Source organism: Cydia fagiglandana, chromosome 17, assembly GCF_963556715.1.
Source record: "Cydia fagiglandana chromosome 17, ilCydFagi1.1, whole genome shotgun sequence".
Lineage (NCBI taxonomy): Eukaryota > Metazoa > Arthropoda > Insecta > Lepidoptera > Tortricidae > Cydia > Cydia fagiglandana.
The window spans coordinates 18,512,239-18,529,639 of NC_085948.1; the positions used below are offsets into that span (position 1 = coordinate 18,512,239).

Consider the following 17,401-nt stretch of genomic DNA (forward strand, 5'->3'; position numbering starts at 1 on the left):
CTACATCTCGACGTTTTACATCGGGACAGGATGAAGTATGTATTCAATATGCGTGATATAATGCGTTTCAATAGTTTTATTTCATGAGTAACTATCGCGGTAACTGAAGACAATATTAAAGATCTCGTTTTTATTGCTAACTCAATGAAAACTGTCCTTTGAAATATTCTCCCGTAACAACCAAATTTTCTTACTATTTTCTAATAAATTTGTAGCCTCTTGGTATCCTCAATATATCTCCCTGCTAAGCACGTAAATAACAAGGGGCGGACGCCTAGACAAGCTTTTAAATGCGGACAAAATATGGCGTTAGTGCGAGCAAATCGGTTTAAAACAAAAAAGGCTTCGTGAACCAAACAACTGCAGCAAATAATCCCGATGGCAAATAAAATAAAATACAATTGCCAAAAAACGTTTTCAATTTTAGATGAGGTGACGAGTAGGATTTGTAGTTTAAAAGCTGTAAAGTATTTATAGGATTTTTGGTTTGCAACTAGCTTGAACAGAAGCGACTAGGCTTTTGTTTTAGGGTTTCGTAGTCATAGTTTTTCTTAGATGATAGGATGAATAAGATAGATTCATATAAGGGCCGGCGGGTAACAAGGGCCAGCATTTAAAAGTAGCAGTTTTCCTTAAACTCTTGTATAAATATTAATTTATCTATATATTTCGTGGATCCCGGAAACGGCTCTAACGATTTCAATGAGTTTTTATAAATAAGTTTTCCCAATAAAGCTCGGTCTCCCAGATATTATTTTACTGAACAAAGACGAACAGTCTATCTAACTATTTCTGTCCTATTTTATCACCCTAAAAATAATGATAGCTCACTTGCCGAATTCTTTTGTTTTTTACACTACCCGTATCGCTGTCTTTTCGCTCGCTTCGTATCACATTATTAATTGTATATCTTCTAAGGTGTATGTCTAAGGAGTAAAGTTCAAAGTTGTGTAGATATTTTTGGCGAGATAATGCCACGTCACATGCACCGCCGAACAATGCCGATCCATCAATCAGAGTAACAACGTAATGGTGCCGTGACAGCGCTCTGCTGATATGTCAATAAAAAGAGGTTACAATTTTACGTTGGTGATTTTGGGAGTGACTGAGTTGGGCAGTTTGTTGGTATAAAACATCTATTTTAGGATAATGTATTAGGTTATTTTATACTGATTTATAAAAGCTTGTTATTGGTCTTTGAGGCCACGTGATAAAATTGACATTAAATGTCGAAATATTTAGTCCTACATGTTTTTAATATTTAACATTATTTCATAAATTATTGATTTTAATACATCAATTGACAGCTTTCATTTAATTTATAGCATACAGGTGAAATATATACATGCATATTATAATGAAATTTTAGGAAGTCAATCATTAGACTGATATGTTTACCAATACCTATATTGTAGTTTAAATTAAGTAATTTCAATTTTAAAGTTCAATACAATTAAAATTAACTAACTATATGTAATAAGTCAAGATATTTATTGATTAAAAGTTCTACATACATGACAAAAAACATACAACTAAGGCTTACAAATAAATATTAACTAAATTAAATAATATTACAAAAGAATGTAAAAATACCCACTTATGAAAAGTACCCTAGGTCTGTCTTCTGTGGCTGATGCCCATGTCTGAGGTTGCCTTCATTCCCCCGCTGGATGGCGACGCATATTCGCCTAGGAATGAGCCAGCCCTAGACCACCCTAGACCACTAATGAGGTCTCCTATAGACTCACTGTGTTCTTAAGTAGGTAAGTATGTTTTCAATTTATAAAATTGTGACATAAAATAACACAATATATTGTAGTATACTGTGTTATTTTATGATATCATCCTTTATCACCTTGTGATAAAGGTACCTAACAGTAAAACCCGTATGTTCATACGAAATCAATTAAAACATCGTTTTATCCAGCGGTATGATGCCAGCATGCAGCTAAACTAAACCGCTATCGATAAACTATTTGCATACGGTGCGCCGCAATGGAGTCGGTGGATTATTTTGGATGTAGCGTTTTATTTTCATACATTATTTACATATTCAAATAATTGTTGAATTAGTACTTATTGTTAAAGTCTTATGGCGTTATTTATAAATGCGCTAAAAGCCTGAATTAACTGTTAATAAATCAAAAAGCGCAGAAAGTAAAAATGAAATAGCGATTAATTATTTCTCTTAATCTTACAATTTTACTTACGTATTTGTACGAAGGGGATAAAACAAATTAACAATATATAATATCTAATTATGAAACTGCCATCGTAAACTATTTCCTAGTTAACTAACTACTTCCAATTATCAAGGACCATTGCAATTCGATCATTAATTTCAACAACAACTGTTAAACACTGGGACCTTTACAAAGAGTCTTTACATTTTAACTATTCGCTCATATAACACAACCTCTATCATGCAGGATTCAACCATCATACCATCGCAGCACCGAAACTGCAAATCACCGCAGCGGCTATTTGCCGAAAGTTGCTTGTTTGAATTGATTAGTCGAAGCAATCATACGCACTGTAGAGCAGAACATGTGGGCTTATATCGTTCCAAACCAACGTTTATATACCGTTACAAAAGCTTTACGTACCTAGTAAAAAAGTTCAAATTTGCGCGATCCTAAAGCAAATGCTACTGGACGTAAACTAAAGCCCTAAAAAGCCTTATAACTAAGTGAAAAGGGTTCAAATTTGCAGGATTTAAATTGTTTGTGGCTAGTGTTTAAATTTTATCTGTGTTTGATGTTTTCAAATATGTTGATGTTGAAATCGGTATTTATGTTTAAGCGCCATTTTGTGGTGTAATTAATTATTCGCACACCGATAACGGTTGTGACAATAAGATAATTAAAGCAATAGTTTCGTTAAAATAAATAAAAACTTAGGCTCCTCATATTACTGTAGCGAGAGGTCGAATCATAGAAGTGAAGTAGTAGTATACGCTACTTTTTTAAACTTGTAAAAATACTTCCAAGCGTTGTAAAAACCTACTTATTAAATGTTAACAAACAAATAGAATGTAAGTACTTTTCGTTATAATTACTTAATCTAATCAATATGACCGACATACAGACAGACAGAGCTGCATTATTAGGTTAACTTTTTGCCTTTATTAAAAAAAAAATCTACTGCAAAAATGGTTCAAAAAATATTAATTAAGTGCATTGAAAGTGGGTTACGTAGCATTTAAAATGTCAAATATCTACTCAACTTCTACTTAAGCAACCAGTAAGCAAGATGCCTTGGTAAAAGTTGCTGTAGCGGAAATATTGCTTAAAAATGACGTGCTTTTAATTTTAGATATTTGTCATTTTCAAAATTACCCCGCTTTCGAAGTAACCTTACTTTGTTTGTACCAGAACTCAGTTGTAAGCTTCTATTTTCTTTGCAATTAAATCTTGTCATTGCATTACAAAATAAAATAGCCGTAAAATGAAAGTTACAAGCCAATAACAGAAGCTAGAATTTTCTTATTTCTCAAGAAATATTTCTCACGTAGTTTCCTCACGACATCAGCTTTAACTTGTCAATTTATTTGTAGATCTAATATTGGTTTTGTGATTTCAACGTAATGTTTATTGTATTAAATTTACTTTTACAAGTACATTATTGTTGCTGAATATCGAAAACAATTTTGGTCTCTTCAAAAAAATAGCACTGACACACAATTACTAACTATATATTTAGTTTGTTTTTTACGATAGACCGCGCGATTTGGGAAATGAATTAGAGATTAACTACCTAGAAACGATATAGTAAACTTATGTGACGTCCCACGGGTAAAGGTAACTTATGGTGGTTGGCGCTTACGCTATTATTAACGCCTCTGCAATATTATTGCGGCGCTATGCGACGTAAGCGCCGGCCGCCATAAGGTACCTTTTTCTGTGGAACGTCGCATATCTTCACTATTTCATATCTAGTGAATATCTAATTCATTTCCCGAATCGCGGCGCCAGCCGCCATAAGGTACCTTTTGCAGTTGAACGTCACATATCTTTACTACTTCATATCTAGTGAGTCTCTAATTCATTTCCCGAATCGAGCCGAGAGTTTTGAAATGAATATTTAGGGAATTTTGTAACATTTCGAAATCTAAAGAGAACTGTTGACTCAAAATTATTTTAAATATCCAATACGTAGAAGAATTTTTATTTGTCCATTTGAATATATTATCTGTATTTTAGTAGATGATTGTGTATTAAACGTTTATTTTTGGTTAAATGAATCAACAACTATCATTATTATTCTACATACAATGTGGGAAACAAATTTAAACCATGCCTCAAGTTAAGTTTTGTTAGAAATATTAAAATTTTATTTCTTTGTGATGGTGTTATTTTGCTTTTATCTCAGCTTTTCCTGAGAAATAGACTTGTTGTTGAATATCACATGGATTCTCTGAAAAGAAACTACTTACAATAACAGCATTATATCTTCACAAAAAACAATCTTCTTGAGAGGAAAAGGTCAGCCATTATAAGAAAGGCACTCCACTATTACGCCTCTTACCCTGCGATGTTTACATGTCGAGTGAATTTTATTGCCACTTTCTCCATTACGACTTACGACAAAATGTTGGATGAACCAAAAATAATATAATATTATTTAATATAAATGGTGAATATATTCCTTAGTTAAAAAATTGAAAGCTGTGATAAACAGTGGTTTTGATTTAATTTGTTGATATTTAGTTATAGGTAAACTCTTCTTTGATATGAATTCGCTGTAACGGGGCGCCAAGAGTAATGATTTCGGTCTAATATTACGAATTTGTATGACTTAAAATAGTGGTTAACATTTGGTAATTATAAACAAGAGTTAATGTAAGTACCTATAAATAAAACATAATTAAATAACTAACCAATAAAACTTAAAAAGTGAATCTAATGATATATAAAACTAATCTTAAAAGATATTACTAAAAACTATTCCTCTGCGGCATGGTGCCGTAGATGCTGGCAGCATTTCCTCGAAAGAAAGAACATTCATTTAATTGCATATAAACAAAGTTAAAATAAACAACTTACACTATATATATCTAACCTATTCACACGGCAGGAAACAGGAAAAAGTATAATAAGTAATAATTTTCACACGCAGATCGTACACTTGCAATCCGGAGGTCGCGGGTTCAAACCCCGGCTCGTACCAATGAGTTTTTCGGAACTTATGTACGAAATATCATTTGATATTTACCAGTCGCTTTTCGGTGAAGGAAAAGATCGTGAGGAAACCTGCATACATCTGCGAAGAAATTCAAAGGTGTATGTGAAGTCCCCAATCCGCATTGGGCTAGCGTGGGGACTATAGCCCAAGCCCTCTCACGCTCGAGGAGGCCTGTGCCCAGCAGTGGGACGTATATAGGCTGAGATGATGATGATGATGATGCTGATGAGATCGTACACGATTAAACATTTTATTTATTTAGAAATTCAAAACAGGCAACAAGGCCCATAATTACAAACAACATATTAAATGGACAGCACGCTACTACTACCATTTAATACCATTTGTATATACCACAACTAATACCATTTGCCTATTGTTTTCAAAATCAAATGAACCACCAAACCCCATTCTTGATTAATCAAAACCGCAAACTATTCGTCAATATTTAACCCTGTAGCAGACATCGATCCATCTTGTCAGTGGCGCGTCTGCAAAATAACTAATTGTTACCCCCTTCATTTGTTACAACCTTGTCGCTGTAACAAATAACACGATCTACACGATACAGCACGAACATTAAAGACAAAGTCAGAATGATAGGGTTCTAATTTTCATTTTAGATTGGCTTGACTTTTGATTTCGGGTTATATTAATGGATTGCCCAATTTCCTTTGGTCACGAATATTTTGTTAATTAAGTTGAAAGCTATTTGTTATTGTTTCTTTTGATTATTTGATTAACAATTCAAAGTTAATGGTAAATTAAGGCGTGTTTTCAATTCATTTACAAGTCAAAGCATGAAAATAATTAAATGTTCAATTAAATGAATGGAAATGTGTAGCTTTGCACCTGTTTTAAGGAAATAAACACGGATTAGTGTAAGTTTATTACTCTCTAGCCTCTGCCCGTGACTTTGTCCGTGCGGAACGATGACTGATAAAAGCTATCTTTTGTTCTTTCCCGGCCATTACACTCATACCAAACATACATCTCCATACCAAATTTCATCTAAATCGCTTCAGCAGTTCAGGCGTGAAGATGTAACAGACAGACATACAGAGCTACTTTCACATTTAAATATATTACTAGCACCTACTTTTATACCATGACATGGTAATTTTACGGAATATACTTTTGCAAGCATAACTTTTGTCTTTTTAGTGTTCCGTACAAAACTTTGTTCACGTAACACTTAATAGGATCACTTCGGCCTTTTTTACTATGTCTAGTGTAGCATTTTAATAAACCCCTGTACCTAGAGAATCCTAGCATACTAATGAATAACATTTCTACGCACAGGTACGTCCCAGCATGTTGCTACAATTCCTAAATTCGCGTAATGTTGTATAATCCCGGCTGTCAGCTGTCGGCGGCAGGTGTTGCCAACCTGCTGGATAACTTCATTGTTAAGCCCGCTAGTCATGTTTAGGTTTGCGATCTCTGGAAAATGATGATTAGTTTTCAATGCCGATGTAGAGGATGCTTGTTTTTATTTTTTTATTAGTAGTGGAGAATGTTATATGACGATGATTACTTGTATCTTTTTTGTAATATGTTTGCGAACTTTAGTTGATCTTGTAGTATACAGTGACAGTTATTAAAAATATATTACTAATAATAAAAAAAAACATCGATTTTTCTGAATACATATATATTGGTGTTTCAAACGTCCTCACATAGTGTTTCAATTAATACACCTGGGAGTGGTTCAATTGATCCCATACAATTGAACCACTCCCATATTCTCTTTCATTATCTATCATGACATGGGCGGTAGGGCTTTGAAACAATATTTATTTAAGTAATAAATAAATAAGGATTAATAATATAGGCGCATACCTTTCTAACTGTAAAAATAAAATAGTTATAGGCAATCAAACATTAATTGTTTCAACTGTCCCCAGTCTACCCTAATTGAAACAGAATCTTTAGACTACCTACACTTCGTCATCAAATGAACCACTGAACCAGCAGGATTTTTACACATACGGAATGAACTGACTCAAACCCCAGCGTTTCCTAACACCCTATCTCAAACGCCAGGTTCTCATCCATCCGTTGTCGAGAGCTATTGTTGCCATTCAATCCATTCGTTCGGCTTTGGCTTTCATTCGGTCACTGAAACGGGGCTATTGCCTTCTTTTTTAGAGCGTGATCTGTGAACGATAAATGGAATAGGGAGGATGAATTGGTGAATTTTATAGAATAATTTCGAGGAAAGTATCATAGCACAAATGAGAACATATATTCATTAAAAAAATGTTCATTAAAGACACCTACAAGTTAAATTTTTATCCTTAAATACAAATAATGTGCATTGGAGTAACTTCGAGCGCAGTGTCATTTTGGAAATGGCAAATATCTACTAAACTAGAAGCATTCTACTGTAACAACAGTAAGCAAGATGCCTTGGTGAGCATTGCAGTTTGATCACATGTACTTTAAAAGATAAAGAATATCAAATATACCTGCAGTTTACCTATTTATACTAAAAATATAGGTAATAGACTAAAAACGAGGATTATCTTGAACAGATGGATGGCATGACTTTCTGACGTTTTCTATCTTAAAACTATAGGAAATAACAACCGCCGCGGGGACGACCTAAAGAATAGCCAAGAGTAGCGACATCTCTTATCCTATTTTCTAAAAGAAACAGAGAATATTACAATAATACGTTACAATCTTATCCTCCTGATTACCCATTCCGCAGAAAAGGCGTCTCAAGCCGAATAAAATAAAAAGCCGTATCATCACGGCCCGGCACACAGCGGGATGGGTCGCATTTATTATTTAATTTGCTATGCAAATGTACGGACTTGTTCAAATTTTACACAATAAGGCAAACAGAGCTCGTCAAATATTTAAATAAATAAATTAGGGGTGTTTATCCGGTTTGATTTCGGAGAGGTGTTAAATTAAATTGTGGCTAATAATTAAGTAGTTATTGTAATGTATATTTTAAATACTTATTTATGGTCCTCTTGTTTGTTAAATAAAGATGTTTTTGGCTGCCAAAGTAGAAACATACCTATGTATAAATGTAATAGCAGGCCTATGGAACTCTACGCGCGAGCTCGGATTAATACCTACGAATCGGCTCCCGTTCACGGTAGAAAAGCAAGCCAGTTGGTTGCCACACGCGCCCACGTACGCACGTCACCGCGCGCCGCGCTGTCAATTTTTACGATAGTCACAAGCTACGTAGTAGGTACCTACCTACTATTGAATTTCTTTAATTAAACATGTAATGTTTATTATGTATGACAAATGTATAGTTTTAGATCTATTTGAAATAGGTAGCAAATTTTTAATTTATTTTGGTAAATGTTTATTTTAACGACAGTAAGTTAACTTTACACCGGAAAGTGCCGACTCATTTTTGCTTTGGTTAACTTATAATTAATTAGGACCTGTATTAATGGGGATTCTATTATTTTTCTTTATTGTGTAACATTAATCTGTATCTGGTTTAAAATTACACGAAGTTTTAAAACTAATTCTTGCTGGGATTATTGCGCGGTTTATAAAACGGCGTAAACACTGCGGTTACTGCAGGGACATATGACCTTTTAAAATGACTATTTTGCAAACACGCATAATCGGAATATTAGGTATAATTTAAGATTTAGATTTCCATTTATTTCACTCCGCTGTTTAAGTAGGTATTTATTTATCATTTCTAAGCGTCAGCAACCCTAGCGTTGTGCCGGCGCGCGCGGTGCGGGGAGCGGCGCGTTGAAGGTCACTCCATTGTATTTTTGTGTAGGTATCAAAACGGTAGGTATTTGCGTTTTGTTTGAGAGATAAGTATCTGTTCGTAAGAACTATTATATAATCTGTGGTAATAGTGTTTTAATACTCTTTGATGTGCTTAGGTGATATTGACAATAATCGCTCTAGTTATCGCGTACACAGTTAAACTTTTTATTTATACTACGGACCAGCTAGGTACTTAACGCACTTATAGTGTTTTTAATGACAGTTATTATGTAGGTACATTGTTTGTTTAGGAAACGAGTCATGCATCGTCAAAAAACCATCATGAAGGTTTGAACGTATAGTTTAATTCATAAGAGCTGACGCGAATTTTGTACTGAAATGTCAAATAAAAAATATACGCCAGTTTTAATGAATCAACCTATAGATACATACATCTCATACATCCCATATACTTATCCGGTATATGAGATGACCAGTTAATATCTCTTTGAACACTTTTAAATACCTACATTTTTTTTTTTAATATAATTTTTAAAAGGAACCTCGGCACGAAAGAAGAATGACATTTTTGTACCGAAATCATGGACCATTATTTATCGTGTTACGAAATATACAGTTTCACAAAACCGCGTATCAAAAACTTCAAAGCAAAACCACTATTAATCAGCCTTTGTTCCGGCGACAAAAAAGCAATAAAACATTCCTTCTCTTTAATTTGTCGCGATCCACAATTACGGGCCTTCGAGGAGTTTTGTATCAAAGCAACTGAGCCCTTACCTCGATCTCAAAGGCTTGGCGGCGCAAACTGCCGTTCAACATACACTGAAGCTAAAACAAGCGAAACTTAGCCAAGTTCCTTTGTTAAAGAGTTAATGAACAACAAAACCAGCGTCGTGTCGCTGGTCGGAATTAACAAAACACGGCTCGAATTTGTCAACGCTCGGCGAATGTATTCTCAAAGTTGGAGTCAACTCATCGGGTTGAGGTCTCGAAGGAAAAAGGTCTAATAGAAACAAGTTTTGTCTTCAGATTAGGGAGGGATTTGGGATAATTATTCGGGTGGATTAGTAAATAGATTAATGTGTGGTGAATATAGATGGGTTGGAATGAATGAGGATTGTCGAGTAATAGATGTTGCTTTAGAATTCGGTTAGTGCTTCTAGGATTACGGGGGTTACTTGAGATCTTCACACTGCACAGAGAGGTATAAAACCTGTAAAAATTTAATCATGCACTGCAATGAAACCAACTAAAATCATGATAATTATATTATAATACCTATACGTATTTACCCGTTTTCATAAAAAAACTTTGTTCAATTTAATTAAAAACAATTAAATAATGACCAGAAAAAAAAATCGATACATTAGTTTGTTCTATAAAAGTCTGCTTCTTCTGCCTTGTGAGGCCTAGATATGTATCAGGGAAATCAAAAATGATGTGTTTAGTGATACGTACTAAATACTAGATAGATATGTATGTAGCTAAATAATAACAATATTTTGCCTGAATACAGTATAAAGTTATAAACTATAATTAACTTAGCGAATATACCTACAATAAAGCAATGGAATCAATATACTCATTACTCGTACTGTGACTAAAACGAAATTTCATTTTCAAAATGAAAGATATCCAAAGAAATATGACTTTAAAAGAAATCGAGTAATACTCCAGCGAAGGTGCTTTCAGACGGCACATAACTGCGTCAAATTGCGCGGCAGTCAACTCACGTGAAAAGACCTTTACGAATGTAGCAAAATTACTTCAGTGAAAGAGCTAGGATGTAGGTTAAATAGAAATGTGTTTCTGGCTACAGTGGCTACATCGTATTACTTCTAGCATATATGTAGGTACTAAGAGTGACACCGGCTGACGATTTTTAGACTTTATGTCGTTACAATAAGATTTACGAATGGTCAGATAACTATGTTGATGATGTTATTATCAAAGTGCAGTGCTACTTCTAATGGAAGTAATACTGTTAAGACACTTTTTTCTCCTGAGAATGATTGGAACGAAAGAGCATGTCATTCTGAATAGAAAAAACGTAAAAAATATATTTAAAACAAAATAACTTTAAATAAAATGGCCCACCTATGAGAACTCTAAATAAAACACTAAATTTTGAATGTTCACACAGGTAATTAATTTTAACTATGTACAAATAATTAATCTTTAATCGTAGCTTGGTGCTGATTGATAAAATAATAATCGTTAAGAAAATTACTTTAAAACTAATCTACTTAGCATAGCAGACACCTTTTAGGAGCTAAAGATGCCTGTTGGAAGAAACATGAGTTAAATAAAACTAAGACGCTGCATCGAGTGAAAATGAATATAATTATTCAGTTGCATTTTACGTAAAAGATACTATTTCTCGCATAATAGTAATATTAATATGTTGTTACAAATTCCGTAGAATTAATTAAATTGATGAGAATGTTAGCTTAACAACAGCCCTGACGCAAAACACGTTTTATATATGTAATTTCATTTGGACTTTTGGAGAGACACCTCCATATAGTCCAAATTTAATGTTCTATTAATTCTAGAGACTATACTTTTCGTGTTGTATTATAGTAATTATTTATATTAAGATCTTTTTCTTTATTTATTTTTCTTCTTAAGTTAGGTTAATTATAATATGAATATAAAAGTAAAATATAAAAACACTTACAAAACAATAAAAAAAATTATAAACACATTATAAAAAACCTAACCTAGGGTGCCGCCGGCAGCGGGGCAGGGCCCAAGCTGCCGGTGATCAGGGCCGCAGAGTGAGGAATCGACGTACTATACGCGCCGTGTCCAAAATTACCGCCTTCTGCATCTGACCCTTGATCCAACCACCTAGCGAGAGTCTCTCTAGGTGTTGGTCGAGACTCTTCGCTATGAGACCGTTCGCTGACACGACTATAGGAACAATGATCGTCGAGTAAGATTATTATTATATTATGTTTATTACCAGGGATTTTAGACTGATAAATGTTGGTATGTATTTTTCATGTAAATTTAATTATGATGTCACTGTAAATGTTGAATTGACTTGTTAAAGAGCCCTTGAAGCTTAAGCAGGCCACTGACGAGCCAAATGGATGCCGTTACAATGGATTCATCCAAATGGACGCCATCCTAATATTAAACATTGTACGTTTTTGACATTCACGGACCGATTTTGGATTGCAGCCACGCTATTTGGACTGTTGGAAGACTCGTCAGTGGCACCTCTTACATATCGAACAATTTTTTTTAATAAGTACCAATGTTTAAAAATAAAATTATAATATATAATTTTATTTTCCTTCTCTTCTTATCGTGCAACATAAACATAATAAAAAGAAAGTTAATTTCAACCGTCCGTTTTTTCTATATTGCCGACCATCAATCTTATATAAAGGATCGACTCGCGTTCGCTAGCGCGGTGTTTTTACCCGACTGCCGAAGTAGGATTATGTTTTCAGCAAACCCTCTAAATCCCGTTATCAATGTTGCAGCTCATTTAAAATCAATGTTGGCAAAAAAATGTGCCCTAAATTCGCATATAACTTCGCCTTCGCCTCTCCCAATATACTCAAAGCATACATATATTACCACTATGCTTTTCAACTAAACCACTTAAACTACTAAAACTAGTTCCAATTAAAAGCCAGCTCATTAACCCCGCGTTTAGTTCATCCAACTAATCCGCACTTATCCATGTAGTTGGAACTACAGAGTGGAACTGATTTTTTACAAGTAGCAAAAGGATGTGATTAGTAATTGAAAATATATCGTTAAAAATTTTTTGAGTACTAATACAACGTTAGAGCTCTGACATAAATGTATATATTTTATTTGTAAGGTGCATTATGTCAACTTCGAAACGGGATAGCTTTGAAAATGGCTAATAATTATCTACTTTAACCAGAAGCAGTTCATACTTAAACAAAACTTACGCTACTGCAAAGCTTATCATAGCAACTTGCTTACTGTTGAAATAGAAAGTTCTTTTTGTTTAGTAGATATTAGCAATTAAAAAAGATATTTAAAATACTTTCCTACACTATGCGATGCGATGTTTTTTCGCTAGTCATGCAACAATAAGTGATTAATATTTTTCTGTTTTTTTTTTTTTTTAAACTTGCTGAGGCAATCGCAAGGCTTCACGACGGATATGACAAATGAATGCTAATATTGATTTAAGCGTGCAAGATAATGAAATGATAAATGTTAAATATAAAAAAATACGGCCATCGATTAATTGGTGAAAAAACACTTCTGAATAAATTTCTAATTTCATCCCGTATAATTTTGAAGTTCCAACTACACATGCCACCTTCTTGAACTGAACAATGGCGTAGGCATTAGTTTGCCAATCGAACCCTAACTTCGTTCAAATACTCGAGGCCAAAGCTTTTTGATTTCAGCTGAAAATAGTTCCATTAGTGCGACTCCGAACTTTGATTCAGTTTTAGTTATTCAAGCTTTGGCTTTTAGATGTAATCTAGGCGAAAAAGGTGAAAGACAAATTATGAAAATTTTAGTAGAAGTAAATGCTAGAACATTTAAAAGTAAATAAATAATTATAATACGCACCTGGATGGCGATTCTAATTTTAGATCTGGTTTTGATACGACTTTGATGATAGTCTTGGTGATTGGCGCGCATCTGACGCGCGACTTACACTTACAACTCGCATAAATTAATATGAATATGCACCAATCAGCGTGAGTGGTCTTCATGGACGTATCAAAACCGTATCAAATTATTAAATCTGAACAGGGATCAATTATATTTATATTTGTCATTAGGATACAAGTCTCGGGCAGCGCAGGTAAAAGGGCGTAAGCCGTGTAAGTTCCACGTAACACTTATGCCCTTTTACACCTAAGCGGCGCGAGACTTGTACCCTTTTTCACTAGGGCTACATATTTTTTTCTGTTATAATTATGAGTCTGACAATGTCCTAACAAGCAATTTAATTATAATTACCCTCACACTCTTACACGGTATATACAATTTTGAGGTGTTCCATTATACCAGCGTGTATCTGATATTTCTAATCAGGTACGATGGTGAAAATGTCTTCATATCGTTTCCCGCCACGATTGGCGCCTCGTTTTCCTCTCCGGCTAATCGAATCAAATAGAGCCACAGTAATTGGGTTCCCTTCATTGCCCACGTCCACATCCACGATATTTCAGGGGTCAAGCGTCTTTGTCCCCCAATTCCAAAAAGACTTAACTACACGAAACAGCCTTTTATCTTACTCCGTTTTCGCTTTTTGTGTGATTCGAGTGACTGCAGTGATTAAACGACGTAAGTTAATGGAGTTTCTTGCATAGATTTGACTTTTTGGGGGGTTGAGGGGGAGGCGTTGAATAAAACAAAATGAAACAGGTTGCCCGAATCTTGTGTGGACGCATTTTTTATATTAACGGGTGGGGCTGGGGGATTTAAGTGACTGGGATACAATTTTCGAAATTCAGCCATGCTATGCTTTAAGGTCAAAGGTATTCTGAATATAGACGAATCATCACATGAATGAACTTGAACAATGCATCACTACTAATTTCTAAATCGTTTTAGATGTTTTTACTGGTTCAAGTTCATAAAACAAACCAATTTATTATGAATATCGACTGAAATTAATAGATGTTATCAGAGTTTCTACACTCTGTGCAGAAAGAGAAGAGTCTGAACAGACTCTATCTAGTTGATAAAGTTCTCTATATTTTTACTTCGTCTCTAGGAATATGACGTCATAATTACCAAAAATTTCGTCGGTCATACTTTTGAAAACATACCTTTACATTTCATCTTACCATCATACTAGTAAATTTAAGCACTTTTAATTGAAACAATTATATTTAATTTTATCATCTATGTAATTTAACTTTTCTTGTTTCAGACTGTCTCCACCTGCAACTATACCGCGACCCAAAAGACCGCTTCAAAAAAGGTCAAACAAAGGCTTCGCTGTCCCTGCAGCAGTTTCTGGGCTTCGAGTCAGGCTTCACTCTCGACAAGGAGTCTAACACCATCGCCATCATCTGCCAGGACGTCATCGTGGTGCTGGCTTTTGAGACCAGGGAACGACTTATTGCTTGGCAGGTAATGTAGCTTTTTAATCATATTTTATTTTTTAGATCCATAACTGGACTTATCAAAGGAGTTACAAGTGCGGGCTACAAGTGCTCTTTTTTTGAAGGTTTAAAGGTGATACCGAACCGGTAATACCACGGGCAACCACATTATATTCCACAGTTTAGCTGTACTTGATTCAAAAACACAAAATAGGATTATTTATTCAATAACAAACATTGAAACTTACTTTAAAGTGTAGGGAGTCAAATATAATCTTTGTATTAATTGATTACTTATAAACCATCAAATTGCAAAATTTAAGCACTATTGAAACCATTGTTTTCTTCTGCAGGTGAAAGTGGGAAGTCAGCTGGGCTCCTCCAAAGAATGGCTCGTGTTGATTGGAGGAGGGTCTCGTAAGCTACCAGCAGGTCCGGCGAGGTTACATCTCCAGGGCAGACGGTTCGCCCTGGCTAGCGGGGTCCCTCCGCGTTTGCTGGGCCTTTGGGAATTGGCGCATTTGAGGTGAGTCGTCATAAGTCCGATTAGAAATGGACTCTTCTATACTTGTACATAGAAGGGTTTTAGGGTTATCAGGTGGATTCATACAATACATCGTGGTTGGTGGAGGATCCCACGAGCTGCGAGCAGGTCCGGCGAGGTTGCATCTCCAGGGCAGATGACTCGCCCTGGCTAGCGGAGTTCCTCCACGTCTGCTGGGTCTTTCGGAATTAACGCATTTGAAGTGAGTACACCATCATCAGTCCGATTATATTATAGTTTGTTGTCTCTGAGTTGTACAGTATTTTTGTACTTTAACTCAACGGAAACTTACAAACTTTTTTTGGGATAAATTTTGATTTTGTACTTATTTCTCCTAGAAAGACAAGTTCTTCAAACGAGCCTTTCATCCATAATACTTAGGTATAACGAAAAAAATTATCGACTACAATTTCAAACTCAGCAAGTTAATGCTAACGTACGATAACGTTATTTAACTAATAAAACGTTAGATTATTGAGTTATTAGGTTCTCCTTTTAACAAAACAGTAAACGTCGATATTTTATTTTGCACGTTCTATTTGATACTTATTTAGTTCTCTTTGAATACAAATTTAAATTAAGGATTCATTACTGTTCATTCAACGTTGGAAAATAAAACTCCGACGACCAAACTTGTCGATTCCACTTTTTATCGGCAATATACTTTAATACCTAACTTTTTAATGCGGAAACTTCCACAAACAACATTTTTATCCCTCTTTAAAAAACTTATTCAAACGTGAATTGAATTTAAAACTTAAATCAAATATTTTTACACACCACAAATTTTAAAAACTATAAACTGAACTAAATCCATACGAGTCAACTTAGAGCCGAATTTGTCACGAAGTAACATTCACGCCAATAAAATTCGCAGCTTCTGCCACCGTACTTTATTATGCGGTTACAACTTTGCATCTCTCCCTCTCCCACCCACCGCAACTTGCATCCCCCCATCTGCCTCACTCTTGCGGTTTTCAACTCATATGCATCGCTCTAACTGTGAAAGCATTTGGTCGTTTGGATTATAAATTGTTTTATGCAAATGCGTCGAGATAAACATTTTCAAATGGAAATTTTATTTTCTATGACATGTGATACAAGCATATGCATTACAATAGCGATTGTGGTTAAATTTGGTTTTCAAATGAGAAAAAGAGTTATGATGGTTTAAAATGCTGGGTTTCTATTTTGTGTTATGAATAATGAGCTTTAATGTACTTACGCGGTAAAATTATATGAGATTACAGACGTCGTTTTATTACTCATAAAACCCAGAGGAAAATAACTTAAATTCAGTTCAAATTGTTATGTTTGTTTAGAAACAAATATTAAAAGATCTGTAAAGGAGAAAATTTAGAAGAGGTAACAATAGCTAAATTGTACTTATTTAATTTAACTTGAGTAAAATGCTTAAATAAGTTTCATCCAACATTCTGCATTTTCCGCAAGAAATATTATTTTTATCGTACCACCAGAGTAAACTAATTTACGACCAAGATTAAATCAATAAAACTGTGGCTACACCGCATTAACATTAAGTTCAAGATGGCGGCCTCGACAAAATGGCGGCGGCGCCGGAAATGCGGCCATTAGTGATGCGCCATGCGCCGGCGGAGGTTGTAAACTAGGCGCGACCTGGTTGGCAAAGATTTACGAAAATACACACTTAACTTACAGGAAACTGTGTCCACGATGAACCATCGCTGATTTATATTTGGATTTAGGGAAACACTACCATGCAATGTGTTGTTATTTGCGTGAATGTGTCAGTGCGTATTTATTATATATATCGACCGGGATACGAACCGTTATGACCTTTTGTATTGTTTACGAGCACCCGATATCCAGTCGATACCTATACTTAAATCTAGTGAAA

The 17,401-nt window shown here is 34.7% G+C and overlaps 2 protein-coding genes across 2 annotated transcripts in view; both read left to right on the forward strand.

The window, feature by feature from the left end:
• Positions 1-17,401, forward strand: part of LOC134672660 (uncharacterized) — a 538,774-nt gene that overhangs the window by 514,248 nt on the left and 7,125 nt on the right. The window contains exons 4-5 of the mRNA XM_063530618.1: positions 14,804-15,006; positions 15,332-15,504. Coding sequence (XP_063386688.1) covers positions 14,804-15,006; positions 15,332-15,504 — 376 coding nt within the window. The remainder of the gene's footprint in view (positions 1-14,803; positions 15,007-15,331; positions 15,505-17,401) is intronic.
• The window catches only part of LOC134672653 (uncharacterized), a 346,311-nt gene that overhangs the window by 117,705 nt on the left and 211,205 nt on the right, over positions 1-17,401 (forward strand). The gene's annotated exons all lie outside the window — the stretch shown is intronic.